The sequence below is a fragment of the Oryx dammah genome, unplaced genomic scaffold (genome assembly GCF_014754425.2).
Source record: "Oryx dammah isolate SB20612 unplaced genomic scaffold, SCBI_Odam_1.1 HiC_scaffold_8, whole genome shotgun sequence".
Taxonomy (NCBI): Eukaryota; Metazoa; Chordata; class Mammalia; order Artiodactyla; family Bovidae; genus Oryx; species Oryx dammah.
This window is the reverse complement of record NW_024070192.1, coordinates 20,789,017-20,803,066: the sequence shown is the minus strand read 5'-3', so window position 1 is coordinate 20,803,066 and position 14,050 is coordinate 20,789,017. Positions and strand designations below refer to the sequence as shown.

The 14,050-nt window shown below is 45.4% G+C and overlaps 1 protein-coding gene across 1 annotated transcript; it reads right to left on the bottom strand.

Moving 5' to 3' along the window:
• Positions 1-2,693: 2,693 nt before the first annotated feature.
• KRT34 (keratin 34) lies at positions 2,694-7,153 on the bottom strand. The gene is made up of 7 exons (XM_040245328.1): positions 6,757-7,153; positions 6,572-6,654; positions 5,897-6,053; positions 4,215-4,376; positions 3,995-4,120; positions 3,603-3,823; positions 2,694-3,153 (listed from the first exon to the last, which is right to left on the bottom strand). The coding sequence occupies exons 1-7, from the start codon at positions 7,102-7,104 to the stop codon at positions 3,075-3,077; spliced, it is 1,176 nt and encodes a 391-aa protein (XP_040101262.1). The 5' UTR covers positions 7,105-7,153; the 3' UTR covers positions 2,694-3,074.
• Positions 7,154-14,050: the final 6,897 nt, after the last annotated feature.

Here is a 14,050-nt window from a genome sequence, read left to right as displayed (position 1 = left end):
CAGAATTATGCTAATACCATACAGTAATAGTTGATTGAAGTTGCAACTATGGGAAGTATATAGAGTCTTAATAACCTTCTCATGAACCCTCATTAGTGTTACTGTTCATTATCTATTCTATTTACAGTGCTCCATGGTTTACACTAGGCTTCAATTAGGTGAAGATACTCTCTCTTGAAGGACCTACAATCAATGATGCAGGCAGGTGACATTTATATGAACAATGTTTCAGTTTTCAAAGCTTTGATTGAGTGCTACTTTCTTCTTGGAGTCTCTTCTTAACACTCTCACACCTTGGAAATTCATCATTTTTATTTACACCTTTCTTGAGCCACATTTTTTAAGAGATTTTATTGTTGTATAACAACAATAAAATTGTTGTAAAGCAACAATGTTGTTTTACAGTGTTGTGTCAGCTTCTGCTGTAAGGCAAAATGAATCGGCCACATGTATGCATATAGCCCCTCTTCCTTGGATTCCCTTCTTATTTAGGTCACCACTGAGTACTGAGTAGAGTTCCCTATGCTATATAGTAGGTTCTCATTAGTTATCTGTTTTATATATAGTAATGGCACCCCACTCCAGTACCCTTGCCTGGAAAATCCCATGGATGGAGGAGCCTGGTGGGCTGCAGTCCATGGGGTCGCTAAGAGTTGGACACGATTGGGCGACTTCACTTTCACTTTTCACTTTCATGCATTGGAGAAGGAAATGGCAACTCACTCCAGTGTTCTTGCCTGGAGAATCCCAGGGACGGGGGAGCCTGGTGGGCTGCTGTCTATGGGGTCGCACAGAGTCGGACACGACTAAAGTGACTTAGCAGCAGCAGCAGCAGTGTATACATGCAGAGAAGGCAATGGCACCCCACTCCAGTACTCTTGCCTGGAAAATCCCATGGACGGAGGAGCCTGGTAGGCTGCAGTCCATGAGGTCACTAAGAGTCTGACACAACTGAGCAACTTCACTTTCACTTTTCACTTTCATGCATTGAAGAAGGAAATGACAACCCACTCCAGTGTTCTTGCCTGGAGAATCCCAGGGATGGGGGAGCCTGGTGGGCTGCTGTCTATGGGGTCACACAGAGTCGGACACAACTGAAACGACTTAGCAGCAACAGTGTATCTATGTTGATCCCAATTCATCCCACCCACCCCTTCCCCCTTTGGTATCCATACATTTGTTCTCTATGTCTCTGTCTTTATTTCTACTTTGCAAACAAGTTAATCTATACCATTTTTCTATATTCCACATATAAATGCTAATATATGATATTTGTTTTTCACTTCCTGACTTACTTCACTCTGAATGACATTCTCTTGGTCCATCCATGTCTCTGCAAATGACACAGTTTCTATCATTTTTGTGACTGAGTAATATTCCATTGTACATATGTAACACATCTTATTTATCCATTCCTCTGTTGATGGATATTTAATTTGCTATTGAAAAATAGTGCTGCAGTATCCATTGGCATGCAGGTATCTTTTTGAACTATGGAGCCACACTTACATTTGTCTGTTTGATGCTTGTCTCTTTGTCTTATCCACTCTAGACTACAAACACACTGTGGTCTAGGATTAGGGTTCACTTATTTCTGTGTCCTCAGTACCACACATAGTACTACACAACAGATGGTTATTTGGGGCTATGTTAGTCAGCACCAAAATGAATGAATCATTGAGACAGTGGCCAATAGAATTGAAATGTTGAATATTCAGAGATGAGGCAAGTGAGGGTGGGGTAGGATTCATGTTTGTTGTAGGGAAACTTAATGAACATTGGCCTTTCTTGAAATGATAGGCAATGACATGATAACGAGGTTATGGAAGAACATTCCAGATATGAGCAAAGAGCTAGTGGAAAGAATAACTTTGAAGAGAGGGAGGTAAAGAGATACACCTTTCTGCATTAAAGGGTCCTTAGATTACAACGTGTTGAGTATAACAAGCGGGTAACAAGATGGACCAATTTGGCAAAGACAAGTTTTTGTCCAATTAAACGCGATGTGATGGCTTGATACCAGGTGAAACTGTCCTATGTGTGAAGACTTGGAACTCAAACTGAGGTGCAAGATTTTGGAGTTGTCAGCATAGAGGTGCGAGTTCTCCTGAGCAGAGATGTAGAAGCAGAAATGCAGACTCACAAATCCAGGCATTTCCTCCACTTGAGACAGAAAGAGGAAGGCAGGCTAATCAGAAGACAGAGAGAAAATAGAGGTCTAACAAGAGGACCCAGAATGCACAGGGTGATGGAAATCATTGAAGGTACATTCTAAGGAAAGAGTAGGCATCTACACTAGTGACAGCCAAGAGGCTGAGAGGAGAGGAGAGCTCTTCTTGAACAGTCTCTACAGGGGCTAGTGCTCACAGTTAGGGAGAAATGTAAACAGAGAATTCCAGAGTGATGGGGATGAGAGTGGGAGAGGGGTGTAAGGTTTGGGGAGGATGCTCACAATTGCAGCCACGGCCAGAAAAGAAAAAAAAAAAAAAGCATGAGTTTTAAAAGCCAGTTTTTCTGCATGGTCTTCCTGGGTGGGAGCCTCCCAGGAGGACAGCCTTCTCTCTCTGTATTTACCAGTGGAGCATATGACTGGGACAGTCACTGAACTCATTTCACCCTCCTAATGAAGGGTTATTTTTATGAAACAGCCATAACAAGTACTTTACAATGCATGCATATGTATGAGAAACACATTTACTATGCCAGAGAAATAAAGTTTATTGGGAAGTAAATGAAGTAGCCTCCTTGCATTCCAGAGAATATCAAAGAAGCTAGGAAAGCAGGAAACACAATTCCTAGAGGAAACACCCTAAAGTAAAAGCTGGAGCTCAGATTGCTGGACCATCTTCAGAGACAGAGACTCGACCTTCAGCAGGAGGGAGTTTTCCAAACATCGGAAGCAGATGAGGTGTGTCTTGGCTCGTGGAGAGCATTTCCATGTGTAGAAATTTCAGAGCTGGCTTGACAAGGTATCTAAATGGTAACTGAGGTCCAGCCAAAGCAGGACCTGGGGATCTTTCCTGGGCTTGTTCTAGGCTTCATTGTCGTCTTCAAAGAGGAGGCAGGTTTTTTAATTAACAGCAACGATTTTGACAGGAGGACCTACAGGAGTTGCTGCTAGCATTGGTGGTGGCACAGGGGTTGCATGGGAGCCTGGGAGAACACAGAGGTTTAGAATGGGTTGGGGAGAGGAGTGGCAAGGAGTGCTAAGGTACTTTACAAGATACATCTGAATTCTCAGCTGTTGAAGATAGTTGCAATCAACTTTGATTGTTACCAAATCTCTCTCCCTCTCTGCCATGTGCAGAGGGGGACAATTGTTATCTAATGCTCTTGAGATCTCACAGAAAACTCAACATAGTCTCCCTTACCCAACGTTACTATTGTAACAGTTTCTACCACCACCCCTCCACTGTTAGCTCCCCGAGGCAGGGAATGAATGCCTTTCACCTTTGACCTTTCACATTTGCCTAACCATCACAAAGGAGACACTCCATGAATGTGTGCTCTTTGATGAAATGAAAACGTGGCCAACACGGGCATGCCCAGTGTCTTGTAGACCCACCACACGTTTCCCCAGGATCCCTTCGCTCCCTACTCACTTGCAGTCCTCGCTGTCCAGCAGCCCCCGGTACGTGTTGATCTCGCACTCCAGCCGGGCCCGCACATCCAGCAGCACCTGGTACTCCTGGTTCTGCCGCTCCAGGTCACTCCTGATCTCCGCCAGCTGGGACTCCACGGTGCCGATCAGGCCCTGCACCTGAGACAGCTGGCAGCTGTAGCGGGCCTCCGTCTCCGCCAGGGTGTTCTCCAGGGAGTCTCTCTGTCAGAGGGAAGGGGAGGAGAGTCACAGAGCTGCCCCTTCAGGGGCTTCTCCATCGCTTCCAAACAAGTCACGAGCTCTAAGAGTTCAGGAGAGGGTGGTCCGGAGGGCATCCCAGTGCCCCTGACTCCCCAGCCTCACCTCCTCACCAGGAGTCTCATCAATACCCACCAGGTTGTGCTGGGCCTGAAGCTCCACCTCCAGGGCATTGACCGTGCGTCTCAGCTCGATGATCTCCGCCTGGCAGGACTGCAGCTGCTCTGAGCTGGACACCACCTGCTTGTTCAGCTCCTCAGTCTGAAACACCGAAGGGCAGAGGACAGGATCAGACCCCGCCTGAAGGGCCCCAAGGGGCTGAGGGTCCTGAGAGACCATGTGCCGAGATACTCACCTGCCTGATGTACCATTCCTCCACGTCCCTGCGGTTGGTCTCCACCAAGGCCTCGTACTGAGCCCTGGTCTCGTTGAGCACACGGTTGAGGTCCACAGTGGGGGCGGCGTCCACCTCCACATTGAGGCGGTCTCCCAGCTGGCTCCGCAGTGAGTTGGCTTCCTGAGGGAGGAAGGAGAAGAAATGAACCCACAGAAATGGATCTGCAATCTTCCTGCAGCAGGGAAGTGAGCACAATGCTGCCCAAAATGCACTGAAAGGAATATTCTGATCATTCCCCCAAACTGACACAGACGTAGGAATAAACCCAAATAGGCATCACATCCATTCCCATCTCCCAACACTGAAACAAACTCACCTTTCCTGTAAGCCTAAGTCCAAACTCATTCACACATGCAGGTCCTTCCTACCTCTTTCCCATTACATCCCCGTAGATACTGCTTTCTCAGCCATACTCCCCAGGTACGCTGCGCTCTGCCACATCTGGGTCTTTGCTCAGTCTCTTCCCTTAGACCAAAGGGCTGAAATCCTCCTCTTTCCTCTGATTTGCCTCTGAGAAGACTTCCCAATCTCCCTTCAGGCAGATCAAATGGTTCCCAGAGCCTGAGGCTCATACAACATATACATATAAAGATTGTCTCTACATAACAAAAGCTTCTATAATAAAATACCCATTGGGCAAGTGTGACAAGCAGAAGATAAATCTAAACTTCCCACTCTACATGCCTATCCTGGAATACATGTAGCAAAAATGTGTTTTTACTGTTTTTAAAAGCAGTGAGTCATCACTAAGTGCCTCAGCTTAAAATGGTAGAATAAGATCAGAATCAGAATTTAAAACTTCCATAAGGTCCAACTATCTCCCTAACCATCCAAGATGCCCACCCAGGATCACAGTCAACCTCACTGCAGGTGGGACATGCTCCCCCGCAATGGGTATTTCCATTTCCTTCCCAGAATTTCACCTGACCAACATGTGTTCCCATGGAGCAGTGGCAGGAGAGAATATCAGTGCAAAAGCAAAATATCAGTGCAATATCAGACAGGAGAGAATATCAGTGCAAAAGTCATGTGATGAGCGCTCTGTAAGACATTGAACCCACAAGGAACAAAGGTGACATCCACTAAGGATGAAATGTGACAGAGCTTTCCATTGTAAACAAAGATGCACACCAGGAAAAGGAAATGTGTTATTTTCTCCATTTGGAGTACTTAGCTAGAAACACACAACTGCGGAATTAAGTGATCATGTTTCCTAGTAGGGTAAATAATAGCAAGGAAATAATGATGTCATGATAGCAGCTATTTGATATTTATACTTCATATAATACTTATTTCCCTCTACCTGTATGATGCATTGTGTTTCTACATGATCATTTCCATAGCTTTAAGACTAGAGAGCGTGTTATTCCTTTTGCTCTCCCCCTCTATCTCTACCGCCAAATTCAGGACCAGCAGAGAGGAGACCGCAATGAATATGTCCTTTCCCAGCATCTCCAACACCATCCACTCCTCACAGCTCACCTCACCCCTGCTCTCTATGGAGATAGCATCACCGTTCCCGGAGTTGACCTTGAGTTCCTCAGAGAAGAGTCCCAGCCCAAGAGGTCTAACCGCAGTTGCCTCCTGACTCCCAATGCTAAAGGCTTATCCCTGAAGCCTATGGTCTCTTTTCCTCTCACCTCCTCATGGTTCTTCTTGAGGCAGAGCAGCTCCTCCTTCAGGGACTCCACCTGGGCCTCCAGGTCGGCCTTGCACAGGGTCAGCTCATCCAGGATCCTACGCAGGCTGTTTATGTCTGACTCCACCAGCTGCCGCAAGGAACGCTCCGTCTCGTACCTGCACGCACAGCACAGAGTTGGAGAATGAGCCAGGCAGAAGCCCTGCTCCCTGCCCCATGTCTTGTGTTCATGGGATTGGCTTAGCTCTCTTTGTGCTGACAGTTTTCTGCCTCTTTGCATCCATGCTTTCTTCAAGATCTACAGAAACAGGATGGAGAAGGCTTGGACTCACCCCAACACCAGAAAGCACTCAGGGGACTCATGAGGTGGACTCTCTCTCCTGTCAATTTTGGTGGTTTATATACCACCCAGTCAATCAACTTCACCAAGAACAATTCATTACAGTCTCTGAATTTGGGGGTTGAAGGCCTTTCAGAAAAAGTGATATAAGCTGAAGCTCAAATAGCACATGAGTCCAGATCTCTGTTTGCCAGTGGTTTTACCTAGCCGGGCTTAAAAAAAAAAAAAAATGCCAGGAGAAATAAAAAGGGAGAAATGGCTTTCTCTTCTCTTCCAGGCAATGTTAGGCCCATACAGGGCCCTTGGAGGTCACCTGGCCCCAAAATTTCAACGTACTTGGTCCTGAAGTCATCAGAGGCTAGCTTGGCATTGTCGATCTGTATCACCAGCCTGGAGTTTTCAGACTTGGCGCACAGGATCTGAAAACAAGATTCCATGGTGAGGACCATTTGAACTTGAGAACATTTTATTGCTCAAAGACAGGAAGCCGCTGCTGTGCCCCCTCGCAGCCAGCCCCTCACCTTCTGCTGGAGCTCCTCGATGGTCCGGAAGTAGGACTGGTAGTTGGGGCACAAGAGGGGCTCCTGCTGCTGGCTGCGCTCCCGGATGCGGCTCTCCAGCTCCGCGTTCTCCCGCTCCAGCTGCCGCACCTTCTCCAGGTAGCTGGCCAGCCGGTCGTTCAGGAACTGCATGGTCTCCTTCTCGTTGCCGTTGAAGGCGCCCTCGCAGAACCAGTTGCAGCTGCCCACATTGGCGGGGATGTTGCAGGCCCCGGGCAGGGTGGTGCCACGGCAGCTGTGGGGCACGCAGGGCCTGGAGGAGCAGCTGGAACGGTAGCTCAAGGTGGGCAGGCAGCAGCTGTAAGGCATGGTGCTGGGAGAGGTGATGGAAGGGCAGGTGAACTGATGGAGGTGGCAGTGGATGAGGTTTGAGTCTCTCCTTTCTCCGTGGTCCTTTTATACCCTTAATGGTGGGTGGGGTCTTGGCACTCCGCATAGTTTCCTTTCCTAATGCTTTGGCTAATTTTTCTCTCCAAAATACGCTACTTAGGTGCCTCCCAAGAGTCCTCCCTCAACTCATAAAATTATTCCATTCAGCTTGTGTCATAACAGGCTCCTCCAGGGTGCTCATGGCTGGTGATATGAGAGTTTCATCAGATGGCTTCAAAGGAGGTAGAATCATCATGTCCCCAAGTGGCTCTCCCCATTACTCAGAGAGGACAGCCAGGAATGTGGGTGGAGTTGCTTAAGAATCAGGAACTCCTTGCCCATGAATTTCTGCCATTGGACTCCTTGGAAAGAGAGTGTGGAGTGAATAGTCTTTTCAATGGCCAGCCAGCTTCTCTCAAGTCTACCCATGCTTCACTGTTCAATCCAACCCATCCTTAGAGCAGAAGCCTGTCCTGTATTAACTATGAGGATTCTGAGCCTTACTCAGGGAGAGTATTTATTGGGGCTTAGGGAATTTGTCAGTACCCAGAGAGACTGAAAATAATTGAGCATCATATGTAACATAGATAACCAAGAAGAACTTCCTGTAAAGCACAGAGAACTCTACTCGGTATTCCATAATAACCTATACGGGAAAAGAAGCTGAAACAGAATGTGCTGTGTGCTGTGCTAAGTCGCTCAGTCGTGTCCAACTCTTTGCAACCCCATGGACTGCAGCCCGCCAGGCTCCTCTGTCCATGGAGTTCTCCAGGGAAGAACACTGGAGTAGGTTGCCATTCCCCTCACCAGGGGATCTTCCTGACCCAGGGATCAAACCCAGGTCCCCTGCATTACCGGGATTCTTTACCATCTGAGCTGCTGAGAAAGAATGCATATATGTGTATGCGTAACTGAATCACTCAGCTATACACCTGAAACTCACACAACATTGTATGTCAACTGTACTTCAATAAAATTTCTAAAAAAGAAAGAAATAGGGGACTTCCCTGGTGATCCAGTTGTTACGAATCCTCCTGCCAATGCAGGGGCATGAATTTCATTCCCGGTCAGGGAGGATCCCACATGTCCTGGAGCAGCTAAACCCTTGCACCACAACTACTGAGTCTGAGCACCGCAACTACCGAAGCCTGCACGCCTAGAGCCTGTGCTTCGCCACAAGTAGAGAAAGCTCACACACAGCAACAAACACCCAGCGCAGCCAAAAATAAATAAATAAAATCATTTTAAATAAAGAAAATAACTGAGTGTTCATGGTTAGAAAATGAAACCTCTGGACAGATGGGAATGGCACTGAAGCTGCAGACTACAGCCCACAGTTCAGCCTGCAGCCTCTTTTTTGTAAATCAAGTTTTGTTGGGACACAGCCAGGCCTTTTCATTTAGGTGTTGTCTATGTCTGCCTTTGTACTACATGAAAGTTGAGTAGTTGCAACAAATACCATTTAGACTGCAAAACCTAAAATATTTACTATCTGGCCCTTTACTAAAAATGTCAACCAACCTGCACTGAAGCCATAATCTCCCTAAAAGTGAGAATGAGAAGAAATATCTGGAAGAAAAATTTTGATGGAAATATTCCACAGAGTGAGAATTCAAGGGTCAGTGTCGAAGCATAAATACAAATCAGACTACTTCAGAGTCAACAAGAAAGTAAAACCAGAATCAGGCACTCAGAGGTATCTTTGTATCCATAGCAACCTTATCTCAAAGCCTCTACAAATTTCTCTCCCTTGCTATTAGACTTACTCCTTTGAGAGCATTGAATACCCCTAGAGATATGACTTTTCCAGCCTGAGATGCTCTCAGACAGTCAGAGCCCATGAGAATGCAGTTGACTCTCATCCCTAAGAAGAGGGCACCACCCTGATGAGGACACAGCTCTCCATCAGCTCTGGGTTCAGATACCCTTTGACCCCTTCCCAGCCCTAAGGAGTCTCCCTTATTGCCAAGTAACAAATATTAACAAATTAGCCTTCCCCAGATCACCTTCTATCCCTGTCCCTCTCTGGCTGTCCTTTGTTCCATAAAGGAACAAAATCATGGTTCAGAAAGAAATCCCAAAAGATTATTCGTGGAACACAACATGAAAAGTGAAAGTGAAGTCGCTCAGTCGTGTCCATCTCTTTGCAACCCCGTGGACTGTAGCCTACCAGGCCTCTCCATCCATGGGATTCTCCAGGCAAGAATACTGGAGTGGGTTACCATTTCCTTCTCCAGGAGATCTTCCCGACCCAGGGATTGAATCCGGGTCTCCCGCATTGGAGGCAGACATTTTAACCTCTGTGCCACCAGGGAACACAATATAAGACACTTTAAAAGAATGTATCTAGATTTTAAAGGCAGTGTTGAAGAGCAGAAAGGACCACAATTGAAGCTAAATGACCTGGGTGCACATCCTTCCTGACAGCGTGAGCTCAGAGAAGTGGATCTCTTTTTTGACTCCTGTTTTCTTCATCTCTTAATTTGAAGTAATGATAATGCTGCCCACCTCATGGGTTCATTGTGAAAGGTAAGTAAGATGTTGTGTGTGAATATGAGTGGGGGTGGTGATAGTTATTTCTGTAACCTTCCTCCTTCCAACTATTGGCTCAAATGGCTCAGGTGAAGAATTTTGTGAACATTCAATTTTGTTGAGCAGACACCTGGGCAGGTTGTCCAAGCCAACCCAATGGTGATCAAACCTTACTCATCTCACAAATAGTAGAGGCCCAGAACTATATTCATGAGTTAATCAACAAAAAATGCAAATATGAACTTAATTTAGTGGCTAGGTTAGGAAGTTGACAGATGGTCTATTGTCCCTACTTTCTCTGCTAACTTCCTCATCTTCTAGGTTTGTTTATCTCACTTGGGGTGATTCTTGAGGAGGAAGAGTTCTCCACATGGGGCGATATTGCCAACAAGCCTCCTTTCTGGTGTTTGCATTGAAATAGGCTCTTCTCATCCTCTGGGAATCCTCCAGCCTTACAGCTCTCTGTGAGCATTCATAAAATAATGATAGTGTTACTGCTGCCCCTGATGGTGACGATGGTGACAATGATGCTACCATTTCATGAATACTTAGAGCTTCCCAGGTGGTGCAGTAGTAAAGAATCCACTTGCCAGTGCAGGAGATGTGGGTTCAATCCCCAGGTCAGAAGAGCCCCTGGAGTAGGAAATGGCAACCCACTCCAGTATTCTTGCCTGGAAAATTCCATAGACAGAGGAGCCTGGCGGGCTACAGTCCATGGAGTTGCAAAGAGTCGGACACAACTGAGCATATACACACACACACACACACACACAAACACACACACACACACACACACATGAATTTACTTATTACATGCCAAACTGGTGCTAAGTGCTATGGCACATTTCTCATTTCATCATCCCAACAACCCAGTAAGATTGACCTATAAAATTATTCCTATTTTACAGATAAGGTAACAGAATGAGAAAGGCTCAGAATTTTCCTAAGACAAAGTCTATAAGTAGCAGGGCAGGGATTTGAACTATTCAGATGTCTAACTCCCAAGCCTAAATACCTAAACACAGTGTGAACATTTGGCACAGAAGCTTCTCTGGTTTTGTGAGAGGAAAGAAACCTTAGATTCATTTCCGTTTATCATCCCTCTCTTTAGAGTTTTTGTTTCTGGGCCCCTGGGGCCTTCTTCCCCACTCCCCTTACCTCGTCAGTCCTCCAAAGGCCTCTCTGCTCAAGCAGTTCTTATATCCTGCTACGCTCTATAATACCTTCCTGAACTTGGTAAAAACCAAATTACACTCATTTACTCTTTCACAAGAGAAATTTATATCCTTTTGCACAATTGATTGATCTGTCCAGATTGAAAATCAGATTGTCTTTTCTTAACATCTAAGCATATGAAAATACACAATGGCATGACCTAGGCAATTTAGAATCTGGGAGAAAGTCTATCTGCCTTACCCTGTAAACATTCACCTCAGAAGTAAGTTCTATTTTCTAGAATCAAAGAATCTGAAGTCAGAAAGACCTGAACTTATGAAGGAGAAAACTGAGGACCAGATAGTGATGTAGGCTGGAAATGAATAGCAATAGATATCTTTCTAGTCTGATGATCTTCTAGGACACTTCACATATAGTATTCTATCCTCACCAAAACACTGGCTGTTTGGATTCTATTACTGTCATTGATTAACAGAGATGAAGAATCTAAGATACTAGGGAGAGATTTAACTTGTGCAAATGACACAAGTATGTAGACTCAAGTTTGCCCAGCCCAATTTACCTCACTGTAAATTAGAGATGAGACACTGTTTAGAGGTCTGCTGCTACTGTTGCTGCTAAGTCGCTTCAGTCGTGTCCAACCCCATGCGACCTCATGGACAGCAGCCCACCAGGCTCCCCCATCCCTGGGATTCTCTAGGCAAGAACACTGGAGTGGGTTGCCATTGCCTTCTCCAGTTTAGAGGTCAAGATGTGTCAAAGCACAAGAACTAGGAGAAAACACAGGAACAAGATCATGAATTCTGAGGCTAGTTCTGAGTACAGACAGGAAGACATACCAAGACTTACTGCATACTGCTTTGCTCCTCAGTAAACTAGGGGTCAAAAAGTGACAATCCTACAAGCTTGTGATGAGGCATGAATCCTGAAAGTAATGTGATGGGCTTGTATAAAGGAAAATGCCGAGCACTCCTAGACAGCCCTAATCTTCCTGACAGCAGCCTCAGACCCCAAAGAGAACTGAAACCATGGCTTTAACATCAGATATGAAGATGGGGGAAAGCGCCTTGCCTCTATCCCAAAGCAAATATAAAATAAGAGGGAAACAGAAATTAAAAGAATCAGCAAAAATATCCAGAATGTAAGCATGGGGAAAAATCAAAGTGTGAGAATGGTATGTCCATTTGGCTAGGAGTTCAGACCAGGACAACCAGGAGCCAGTAAAACAGGTCATCAAGAGTATTTATGTACAGCTGAGAAGGAACTAGGCCCCAGAAGAAGGTGGATCTGGAGTCAAAGAGTATCAGGTAATGCTTAGCAGAGCATATATTCCTGCTGCAGAGCCGGGTGGGGGATTTGAAGAAAGAAACCGTGCCATAAAAGAACAGGATGATATATAAGTTCTAACGTTGGGCATGAAACAAAGAAAAAAGAAGACCATTGTTTTTTATCCTTAAGAATCTTAGCTATGTGTTAAGTCAGGAATAATCAAAATGATTAATAATCATAATAAAAATATCTGGTTTGCAAAGTCTTTCCATAAACATGGTCTTCCATGATCATCTTGGTAGATATAGCAAAGCTGATAGAGCGGAGAGTGTTACCTCCACTCTATCTTTGGAAAAATTGAGGCTCAGAGAGACTGCATATTTGTCCAAGGACACAGAGCTGATGACAAGATAAATGAGAACTAAAACCCGGATTCTGGCAGCCTGGCAAACTGGCTCATTAGAACTGTATACGTAGCATCAAAAATTCCCAGTGGCCAGGCTACATCCCAGACCAATTTAATCAGATTCCCTGAGGGTCGACTCAAGCCTCGACATATTTTTAAGTGCTCTGGGTTATTCCAAAGCACAATCAAGTTGAGAACCACATCCTGGTGTGTGTGTTTGGCGATGAGCACCTATAAGCAATTTAAAAGCCACGTGGGAGTATTTAAGGGACTGTATTACATTTATTTATAAAATTAACGAGTAGCTACAAAGACAGAGATTTTTTTAAAAAAGGCAGCATTTACAGATCCAAAAAGCTTTGTCTCTGGCCAGAATTTATCCTTTATTCTGTTGATACGCTCTGCTCAGAGCATGTTTAGACCTTTCTGTTTTGACAATGTCTGTATCCTTCTAAGGGGCTTCCCTGGTGGCTCAGACAATCTGCCTGCAATACAGGAGACACAGGTTTGATTTCTGGGTCGGGAAGATCCCCTGGAGAAGGGAATGGCTACCCACTGCAGTATTCTTGCCTGGAGAACTCCATGGATAGAGGAGCTTGGCGAGCTACACCCCATGTGGTCACAAAGAGACAACTGAGCAACTAACATTTTCACTTCCACATATCCTCCTAATACCCAGTTTTTTTATGCAAACCTTTGTAATTTATTAATGGGTTTGATTTTTTGAAATTCATTCAAAAGGAAATCTTGTGAATCAGGTAGACAATGAAATTAGATAATAAAAAATTTTTTTCTATATGATTGTGGCTCATAACGGACTGGAAAGCCATTTCCTAAATAGATTGGCCAAAAGTTAGTTGGAATTTGTGTGTAGAAGACAACTTTGAAACATGTCAGTGACTTGGATGGTGCAGTGGTAAAGAACCCACCTGCCAATACAGGGAATGCAAGAGATGCTGGTTTGATCCTTGGATCAGGAAGATCCCCTGGAGTAGGAAGTGGCAACCCACTCCAGTATTCTTGCCTGGAAAATTCCGTGGACAGAGGATACTGATAGTCTACACTTCATGGGGTCACAAAGAGTCACACATGACTGTGCACGCACTGACCTGGATGTGTCAATCTGCTCCAATTTTTAAATTATTCTCACAGTTTATAGTAGTATATTATGGATATCTATATACAGACCTTGGAGAAGGCAATGGCACCCCACTCCAATACTCTTGCCTGGAAAATCCCATGGACGGAGGAGCCTGGTAGGCTGCAGTCCATGGGGTCGCGAACAGTCAGACACGACTGAGCGACTTCACTTTCAATTTTCACTTTCATGCATTGGAGAAGGAAATGGCAACCCACTCCAGTGTTCTTGCCTGGAGAATCCCAGGGATGGGGGAGCCTGGTGGGCTGCTGTCTATGGGGTCACACAGAGTCGGACACAACTGAAGTGACTTAGCAGCAGCAGCAGCATAGACAGAACTTGGTTCAAATCCCATAACTGCTAAT